Below are 11,012 nucleotides of genomic sequence, written 5' to 3'. Positions count from 1 at the left end.
TCGAAATGAAAGAGCCATGTTTACATAGAAACTAAGCTCCGAGGCTTTGTTTGTGAGACATGCAGCCACGTGGGATTTTAGGGGGCATTTCTGGGCGGAGCTTGGTAAGGTCCATGCTCGCTTTGCTTGGAAGTCTGGTCCCCAGACGGAGCTATGCCCAAGTTTCAAACGTCTGACTAAATAAATCTTCCTTATTTTAATTGTAAGTAGTTTTTTAAATGTCCTGTGAGATGATATACTAACCCATGTATCCATAACAACCGGAACTTTCAATATCCAGCAAGTTATTTTCGCAATTTACGGTCTATTAAAGGAGTGCCCCGGATTAATTACACTCTCTGCAGCTGCAGCTGTGAAGTTGCCGTATTAACCCGATATTTGCTGGAAAGTGCAACGTCTCCCCTTTCAGAAACCGTTGGAATTTTTCAGATAGCGCTACGTGTGGCGGAATTACGGTACTGCAAATTTAGATGTGTCGCCGCCGACACGTTCCGGTCTAGCCTGGAGACTACAGTTTGGTTGAGGCGGACCGTTTGGTCAAAAGCCGGAAATCCGGCCCGCGGCCGGAGCTCTTTAAGCCCTGCTCAATGGACAGCAATGGCGCATGTGTGACTTACAATAAATCACGTAATGTCCAGTCCAGTAATATTTATCCATCAATGCTGCTGCCTCACGCTCTGTCCTGTTCTCGCACTTCCCGCTACTTAGCAGTGGGTGTCAGGTTACATTGTGTTCCATTAAATGTTGTCGGAAAAAAGAGTTTCATGCGCTTAATGTCCGATTTGCCATAACTATTGAATTCATTGTCGCTAGCTGGGGTGGCAACAGGGGTGGCGAGGCTCTCGTTTGGGGTGGCAACTGCCACCCCATGCCACCCCATTAGTTCTGCCCTTGAAGGTCTCTATGATCTTTGCTCACTATCATTTAGATGCTAAATTTGTATGTGTAGTAACAAAAGTTGATCACTAACAACTTTTCTTGATAACATGTAAGAATGCCCTTACACTCTTGTCTGGATTGAAAAAGCTAAACAAAAGGTTTACTTGATTCCATTGTTTTATGCTTTCTGTCATTAAAAATAAGTACCTTTTTCAAATGGATAGAGTAGTTTTATATGTGAAAATAAGCAATGATTTGCATTGAATTGACTTGACTCTACTCCCATCTGCACAAAGCAGAACATTTGGTTATTCAGCAGGCATTTCCATTGTTTGGTCAGCTTACAGACAGTAGCCTCCGGGTGTGTTTTTGTTCTGTAACAAGAACGTGTTTGTGTGCGTGTGTGTGTGTGTGTGTGTGTGTGTGTGTGTGTGTGTGTGTGTGTGTGTGTGTGTGGCATGCGTTTGTGTGCATGTGTGTTTCCTGATAACTGTCCTTGCCTACTATTTGTACAATAAGCCATTTGATATAACCTAATCATGATAGAGAGGTGATCTAATCAGATTAACAGATTATCATTTGCATGAAGGGAGAACAGAGGCACAAGTCCACTTAGTTTGTAGTTTGCTAATGTATATTTGTGTTTTGTATTGCAGAGATTGATTTATCAAAAACTTCTAATTTACATTACACTGACTTCAGTATAATGATTATAAACAAACTTGACTGAAAATTCAAGTCATCAGGTCACTATCCCAAAACCTAAAAAACCCCAGCAATAGACAGTTAACAAAGTAAAAGATGCATGGTTTACAAAGTTTGGTTCTTTTTTTAAAGATTTTTTCTCTCAATTTTCTAGTAAATCTAAACATAGCCTTGAATTAGGTATATCCAGATTTGTTTTGGTAACCCAAAAGTAATCATTACCTTTCTAAATCTTTGTCAATTTGCTTATTTCCTGTTTGACTGTTCCCTGTAATAGTTGTGTGTTGAGCTCTGTGGGTAGAGGCTTATGTGGGGCTGTTTTCTTTGTTCCGGTTATCCCTGCTCCTGCTCCTGCATGAGGGAATGGACAGAATCCATTTCCTCATGCTTCTATACATTCTGACAATTCAGCCTGCACACATACAAATGCAAAGTTCTGTTTCCAGTGGATGTCTGTCATGGATTTTCTCATTTTTAAGTTCAAATTATTTGATTATCTTTTGATAATCAAATAATTATTTGATTATCTTTTGATAATCAAATAATTAGGGACACCCTCTAAAGCTTTATACAATATCCCTGTAATGCATCATTTAGATGCCATGTAAACAGAAACATCATCTATCTAGAAAAGTGGGATAATGAGAATTAAATAAATGGCACCAGATGGGATTTTTAAAATAAATTCTTTTCTTAGGACTAGTTTCTGTTTTTCACTTTATGACAGGCAGATGACACTGAAATAATGGAATAAATGCTTTTCACTGACAGTTGGCAAAATTACGTTTTACAAGCAGGTATCTCAGGGGCGCAACTACATATTATTCAGGTGGATGCAAAACCCTAAATCGGGCGCGTAAGGGCGCGGTGAAGTGTAGGCAAAGGCATCATCGGCGCCGCCCCCTCCAGACGGGGTTTTGACGCCCCCCCTGGTGCAGCGCCCCTATGCGTTGCATGCGCTGCATACACACTTTTTGCGCCACTGAGGTATATGTAAAATATTTCAAATATTGTGAAAAAATGCAATGCATTTTGTCACTCACTTCATGAAGAGGAACTCATATATTACATAGTTTCACTACACATAGAGTGAAATATTTCAAGCTTTTATTTATTGTATACTGATGTTTATAACTTACAGATAATGAAAACCCAAAACTCTGCATCTCAGAAAATTTGAATATCCTTTTGACTACCAGTAGTTAAAATTTGTCCTCTGTAGAGTTTCTAAACTTGAATATCTCCCACCCACTGCATGCTACTGAATTAATTTCTTTTGGTATCTGCAGAGGACACTTAGGGCTTTTCAGTTATACCAAATATGAAGGGGTGGGACTTTTGTACGTACCTTTTTCTCATTCATAAAAATGGCGTTCATCAGTACAAGCACATTTTATGGGAAAAGAAAAAGTAAATGCATAAAACTTTTTATTGTGCAAATTTTGGTTTAAAATTTTGTTGGAATATTCTAAATAAGTCTCTTAGCAACATATTAAAACATTCTATGAATTATTTTGACTGTACTTTATCGTAGTATTTAAAAGTTGAAAAATTGTCCTCTGTAGTGGACATTTGTAATTATTTTCTGTTTTTTCTGTATCCATCAACCCATCCATCCATCCATCCATCCATCCATCAACCCATCCATCCATCCATCCATCCATCCATCCATCCATCCATCCATCCATCCATCCATCCATCCATCCATCCATCCATCCATCAACCCATCCATCCATGTTCTGTACACCCTTGTCCCCTAGTGGGGTCAGGAGGTACTATTCTCTATCTCCAGCTAAAGTTCCGGGTGAGAGGCGGGGTCACTCTGGACAGGTCGCCAGTCTGCTGCAGGGCAACACAGAGACAGACAGGACAAACAACCATGCACACACACACTCACACCTAGGGAGAATTTAGAGAGGCCAATTAACCTGACAGTCATGTTTTTGGACTGTGGGAGGAAGCCGGAGAACCCAGAGAGAACCTACCATGCACAGGGAGAACATGCAAACTCCAAGCAGAAAGACCGCAGGCTGGGAATCGAACCCAGAACCTTCTTGGGAGGGAAGGAAACAGTTGACTTTCACACACACATAATATGTTAACAATTATTTAATAATAATAACATGACAAACTGCAGTTCCCACCATCACCCCTAGAACAGCTATAAAAAGCACATCCATCTAGGAAATGCATGGTGTAAAATTAAACAGTCTTTCCAAATTAATGTAGCACAAAACCAAAAGCTGATATTAGAAAACAAAACTTTTTTTTTTAATCCAACACATCATGCTGGACTGTACATAACTTCCCAGAAGGTGGCAGTAAAATAAATATTTGACACTTAAACTTTACAAATGGCAAAATAAAGATTAAGGCAAAGAAATTGGATGAAAATGATGTGTTTTACTCTAATTTTATTTCACTTTGCCTTCACTGCCCTCAATGGGAAACTCAGTGAACGGTGCTGGAGGAGACCGATTGGTGGTGTCTCATTTACTCCACTAGCAAATACAAGAATGTTTTGAAGCTTGGGTGATCCTCTATCATAAAACAGTTTTTTTTCATCAATTAATATACCAAATATTCATAATAATACAATAATTAAATGAACGTGTATCATGTGGACATAACTGGGGAAAACTGCAAAGATTTTCTTTCTAAGTTGAAATTAGAACTAATGTAACTGAATAATCAATGTAACCAGCAGTAGGCCAGCCATGTTGTATGATAATAAGCGACTGTGTAGTATTACTCAGACGAAGAGAGTTAACATTCTGACCAGCATTAATATGAAATGTAAAAAGTGTTGGGATAAAGTGCAGATACTAGAGGAACATCCTTTGTAGCTTCAAAACAGAGACAGAGATTTATGCTAACAACAAAAGAACCTTAAAGGCCTGTATAGTCTTTATTGAGGACTGTGACAAAAAAACCTTTCTCACTCATCTTTGTCCTGATTAGAATAGTGTTGAGCCAAAACCATTTTAAAATTTTCAGAACCTGAAAAGAAAAGTCTGTTTTGTTCTGTGCTGTCCTGAAAATGTAAAGTAGCACACAAACACAAACAACTGTCCAAATGTTGACACATTTAAGACCACACTGCCTGCTTCAGTTCATTTTAAGAATCAAATAATCTACTTATGCTTTTTTGTATGAAATAAGCTTCAACAGGTCAGGTCAGTAAGATATAAAAACAACAGATATCGTTTTTCTTTCCTGCCAGGTTTCAATGTAATGATTAACTGCTTTTCTCTGGGCGCGCACTTGGTCATAGGTCAAGTTTCATAGTGTTTGAAACTGAGGACAGCACTTTCACAGACTTGTTTCTAAGTTGTGTAATGTTGACTAAGCAATATTTCAGAATCACATGGAGGGGAGGTTAGTGGTTTGATAAGAAAATCTAAATGTTGGGGGCCCAAGTAGTCTACAATACATTCTAATTCATTGTTATCCTAATTAAGAATGATTATTACTTTAATATTAGTGATAATTGAAAAACATTGAGTCATAAAGAAATATTCAAAATCAGTCAGACCTTTGAATTTGGTATTGTAACTATGAGTTAACCTGTTTTAAGCAGAGCCCATTGAACTGTTATCGATATAAGCTGATATGCAAACTGCCAGCAGAGATAAGTAGGTCATGATAACCTGCTGCAAATGGTTTCCACAACACAGCATGTATCTGTAACACATAGAACAGCATATCTAAAAGGTTTCTGTGCATCTGTCTGAACATTCACAGCTCATTCATCATCAGGCAGATCAGCAGCTGCAGAGCAGAGAATGTTTGTCTGACTGAGTTTGGGCTGATTGACATGAGGTTTCCTCACTGACCAAAGGTCTGTACAGTGTGTACAGAGCAGAACGGCACAAAAACACCAACGAGGAGACGAGGAGTGACAAGGAAAAGAATCGTCTGTGATGTCAACTATCATTGCAGAGAAGCAGGAATAAGATGGAGGGAACTTTGTCCATTCTGAATATTTAATATGAAAAATGAAAAAATCAAAAATGGAGACAGAGATCTATGCTAACAATAAGAGCATAAACATGGCCAGAAGGATGCCGGCTTCAGCCAGCACACTTTTTATGATCAACTGACAGACGCCATGTTGTCCTGTTTGATACAGCCTATCGACTCACAGGATGTGCCAGAACATATCAGAATACATTAAAATCACTTTCTGAAAACACGCAATTCAGAGAAAATAACAAATACATTCATAGCACATTAAAAAGTACAGCTTTCAATTATAGTGTTGTGGATTTCAGAACTTTGTTAAAATGATGCAGCAGCATCATGAGACCTAAGTTCACACAAAGATCAAAAAGTGTTAAAAATATGAAAAACAAGATTAATAGCAATAATCACAAAATTATCTACAAGATTATGACAAAAATTACTGTCAGTTATCAAAACTAAAAGTGTTACATTCACAGTTAAGGAGATCTGCAACTGAAGAGAATGACTTTTTAAATGTACATAATGTGCATGTGTTGTAGGCTGTTTACAATATGGACTATTAGTGCAGGGAAGAAAACACAAGATATGCAATAACACAATAAAAGCTGTAGCCACTATCCTACCTGCACACAGTTGTCACTATCAACAATGACTGTTAGACACAATTTGAATTGTTTGAGTTACAGCATTTATATTTTCTTTGGGTTATTCATGTAATTTGGTTTAATTTGATTTCAGCTGGAAGTTGTTTTGGGGGTATGTACCCACATTACCAGCTTTGAATTTCTGGAGACTGATGTTTTTATCCATTCTTCTTAGCAAATTAGGAGGAACTCAGCCAGGCTGTCAGAGTATCAGTATTCAAGCCTTGCCACAGATTCTTATGTAGATTTATGTCTAGACTTTGACTAGTCCATCCTTAAAAATATGGAATGACCTAAACCATTTAATTGTTGCTCTTTCTGTAAGGTTAGAGCTGTTGTTCTACTTGAAGTTGAAACTTCAACCTACAGTTTTGTGAATAGACCTATATTTACATGTGAAAAACTTTATGTTTTGGTATTAGCACTCATCTTATACAGTATCAGATGGAGGGAAAACTGAGTTCTGGCTTTGGTTTCCACTTTCAAAATAAATGAAGGTTTATATCTATATATTCTTTAAAATATATATACAATAGACTACTATTGTATATACATTTAAGCTGGGGTTTTATGAAGCACAAACCTTTTAATTAAAGCTTTATAAAAAAAAGCACCACAACAAGTCAGTGCTGATGGGCAGCCTTAGTGCTGCTAAGAACCTGAGACAGCTCATATTGAAGGAGGAAGGGTTAAAACAATAGTTTTGTTTGGTACTTGTGAGAACTTTGTCAGAAAAGTTACATTTGATGATTGCACTACATTATATTATTTACCTAAGCAAAGTTATAAATCTCTATTAGTGCAATGTTGCTTTGATATTGTCTAACAAGCAGAGAAACAACATTTATGGAATCATAATATTTAGATATTATGATTCATCTTTAATGACGGGTTAAAACATTCAAGCTATGAAGTAAAACTGAGCATAACCATATTCAAGAAAACACAAATAATCAGACATATGAATGTTTCAGGTCATTTTATTATCACCTGCAATCCAATTATTGCGCAGACTTGCTTTTGTGTGAGTTTTGCATATGAAAAATATACTGACATTTTTAAGTCATACTTCATAGCTTAAATTACTCTCAACAGAAATCATAATTTAGCATTGTAAAAAATAATTATCAATAAATTCAATTTCTTGAAAGCAATAATAATACTCAAAATACATTGTATTCACAGAAACTGTTGCAGCAGTGACAGAACACTGCATATTACACAGCTCACTCACATTATTACATTAACATTCATCTTAGTCATTTCTGCAGGACTGACATTAGTCCAAATATACACTGCTCAAAAAAATAAAGGGAACACTCAAATAACACATCCTAGATCTGAATGAATGAAATATTCTCATTGAATACTTTGTTCTGTACAAAGTTGAATGTGCTGACAACAAAATCACACAAAAATCATCAATGGAAATCAAATTTATTAACCAATGGAGGCCTGGATTTGGAGCCACACACAAAATTAAAGTGAAATGTTCCCTTTATTTTTTTGAGCAGTATATATTTATAAGTATGAAGAATAGAGACAGTCAAGTTTTTGGGAAAAGTTGTTCAAATTGTAGATATGGAATGTGATTGAATTAAAATGAACACATTATTAAAATGCTCTACAAACTGTAGGAATGTGAGTTTAACAAGGTTGATTATATGAGTGGAGCAGTTAAAATGTTATGACTTCTGCCTTTAAAGCTTCGCTGTAGCAAAGAACTGAGTAGGTTTTTAGAGATTGGTCCAAAAAATGTGGAGGATCTCAGCCAGTAGAACCCACATCAGAATGAATGAACTTGGTTCTTTTGAGACGTTATCAGTAGGTAACATCTTACCTGCTTTGCCTAACTCTTTCAACGCCTTAATTTTGTATTAGTATCCAGTGTGTGATGATAAATCAAGCTCTTGAGACAACATGTGATATTGGGTTCACATGAACAAAAAACAAACAAAAAAAACAAAACAAACATCCTTTTCCCCTTACTATTATAAGATTTTCACAAATCAGGAACCTAGCTTGAAGAATGTGTAACAAGTGTGAAATAATAGTTCAGACTTTTCTAGAGTTTTGTATCTATTTCTATGTTGTTCTAAGTCTAAGAAAACTTAGAAACACACAGTCTTATGTTTTCAGAAAAATAGGGGATTTTATTATCTCAAATTGTGTTTTAAAGAGTCACTTTTAGGGATGAATCCTAAAAACATATTGACTTTGCAATATTCTTGGTAAATATTGTAATATTTTTTCTGATTTTTTTTTTTTCATTTGTGCTTTCAGTGCACAAATGAACAGTGGCTTTTTACATCTGGTCTCTGTTTTGAACAGCTACTGCTAATTAACATTATTAGTGGCTGATGGTTACCCAGTCACAACAGGCTCACAACAGTTATACATAAAGTGTCTTATTTTCTTATTTCCATTTTAAACTCATCACATCATCATCACTTATACCTCAAAGAGAACTGAAAAGTGTGGGAGGCTTCCTAGTAAACACAGTCTTTGTTAGCCAGCTCTGCTATACAACTGGACAACAACTTCCAATTTTATTTGAAAATAAGTTTTAAATTTAGATAACAGGGTGCCAAGCTTAAAGTTCATACCTTCATATCACAGACTCATATTAATAACTCAGACTGAAACAGCAGTTAAAAGCTTAAATTTGGTGGAAAAACTCTGTTAACATCTGAGGAAGGTTTTTATTTTTGTAGAAGTTCAAGCTAACAGCATATGAGAGCAGGGCTATTCAAGAACAGAGAAATTTGTTCTCTTCCCTAGAGTTTCAAGAAGAAAATGACATTGTTTTTTAACATTTTAACATAATATTTTCTGTTCTTCTAACATGTCACATTTGCATCAGAAAGTGACTTGGATAGAAATCAATTGTTATTAACATTGAAGATTGAGGCAGATCGTATACCAAGCTCCCTCCAGGTATGACAGACTGGACAGTGTTCAGCATTTGAGGCTTCCATAACTGCCTGTTCAAAGCCAACCAGGTGTAAAAACCTAAATACTTTATTAGTGCATCAAATGAGAATCAGAAATAGTAGCTTTACTTTCTGGACCTCAGATTAATCCCAGCCTGCCCAGACATAATCCTGACATCAACATCTTCTAGTTGATGTTTATCAGAGTAATTTTGTTGCAACTTCATCTTCTTGATCAGAATTTGAACTAAAAATGTAACAAGAAGGCTGTTAATTCAAAAGTAAACTTCACTAAAACATACCATCACTCAGATGATTTGGTCCTGAAAGGTATAAAGCAGATCTGACTTTAGTCATGATGTCACCCAGCCAACAACTTATCTATCTGTTTTACACCAACACAACCAAGTTATCATGGTCCCAAACATCAGCCTTCGGTGAGTGTCATTGTCTCATTTTCCTCTGAGATCAAAGCGTCTCCAGTATTTGTGGAAATGTCTCCTGTTGGGTGGGCAGCAATCTGTTTCAAGAGGTTCTCAGATTGAAACAGTTCCTGGGTCCAAGCCTGACAGACTTCTTCTATTCCCAAACCCTCTCCTCCATACTCTGGAGGGAGAACATCTGGTGAGAAGAAGTCACTTAAAGTACGGTGAAAGTCTGTACCATGCATATGAACCTATGACAGAAAAAATACCATATACCTTAGGGTACATCCACAGTGGATGTTTGTGTGTAAACCAGAATGTAAGAAAATGGTTATTGTTAGCTCTGTGCTGTAGCAAATCATTGTGTGGAAGCGGGCAATGATGATGACTCTCACCCTCTGCTTGATCTTATCTGGTAGAAAGGGACGGATCATAGTGAAGACTGGACGGAAGAACATCGGCTCATTAACCAAATGAATTCCTCTCACTTTTAGTGGAAAAGAGTCCTGAACAAAGGATTGTACAATCACATTATTTGGTGCTGGACACAATAACATATAAACAGTAGTTAGAGTTGAGTCTTGGGTGTCATTTTCATCCCATGTCACCTTCATACCGAAAGCACAGAGGATATCTTTCTGGCAAGGGAAGGGTTAATCTGCAGGGCATGGCCCAGACTCCACCCCTTCAGGTCAAATATCGCCTTCAAACCTCGCCTCTGCGTCTCTGTCTCCCTGGAGATGATTTCTGATGTCATCAGGCTGACCCTGAACACCTGGAATGCTGACCAATCTTTTGGGTTCCATTGCCCTGCAGAAAGGACATGTAGCATTAGTTCTTTTGGATAAATGTAACTGCAAATAGGTGAGAGACAGAGTGCACACTGGGTCGGTCCCCATTTCATCACATGACAACACAAAGGCCAAGACCATGCACACATACACCCATCTACTAACACTGTAGAGCAGACAAAAACCTATCATGCCTTATTATGAAACGTGAAAGGGAGAAACTCAGAGAACTGAGTGACCCAGGCTGAGATTTGAGTAACATATGTTTCATTGTGCAGAATGAAACAAACATTGCTTAACTGGTCCAATGTCAACAAATAGTGTCTCCTCTAAAGCTTGACACAAACACTATTTCCTTTCTATTCTCTCCTGTACCAGGTTGAACCCCATATGTTGGATCAGAGTTTACATCCCAGCACCATAAAAATGTGTTTGTTAAGAGCAGGAGACCTGACTGGCCACAGAATAACCCCAACATGGCAAAAACAGCCTTTGGACAAATGTTATCTTTGTCCACATCAAAGATAACATTTACATTACATGACAGTAATGCAGGAGTTAACAGTGGCAAGACTTTTTGAGAATGTGATGCAGCACATACACAGGTGTTTAGATGCAGATGATTTTCAGATACGCTCTGCTGGGGATGCAGTTGCCACTAAATATGTC

The 11,012-nt window shown here is 37.2% G+C and overlaps 1 protein-coding gene across 1 annotated transcript in view; it reads right to left on the bottom strand.

Annotated features, from left to right (window-relative positions):
* Positions 1-8,406: 8,406 nt before the first annotated feature.
* The window catches only part of ttpa (tocopherol (alpha) transfer protein), an 18,214-nt gene continuing 15,608 nt past the window's right edge, over positions 8,407-11,012 (bottom strand). The window contains exons 3-5 of the mRNA XM_015019311.1: positions 10,169-10,362; positions 9,948-10,058; positions 8,407-9,803 (exon numbers count right to left, since the gene is read on the bottom strand). Coding sequence (XP_014874797.1) covers positions 9,555-9,803; positions 9,948-10,058; positions 10,169-10,362 — 554 coding nt within the window. The 3' untranslated portion in view covers positions 8,407-9,554. The remainder of the gene's footprint in view (positions 9,804-9,947; positions 10,059-10,168; positions 10,363-11,012) is intronic.

This window comes from Poecilia latipinna, unplaced genomic scaffold (genome assembly GCF_001443285.1).
Source record: "Poecilia latipinna isolate Pla-1442-1.1 unplaced genomic scaffold, P_latipinna-1.0 Scaffold2408, whole genome shotgun sequence".
Taxonomy (NCBI): Eukaryota; Metazoa; Chordata; class Actinopteri; order Cyprinodontiformes; family Poeciliidae; genus Poecilia; species Poecilia latipinna.
This window is presented reverse-complemented; position numbering and strand designations above follow the sequence as displayed.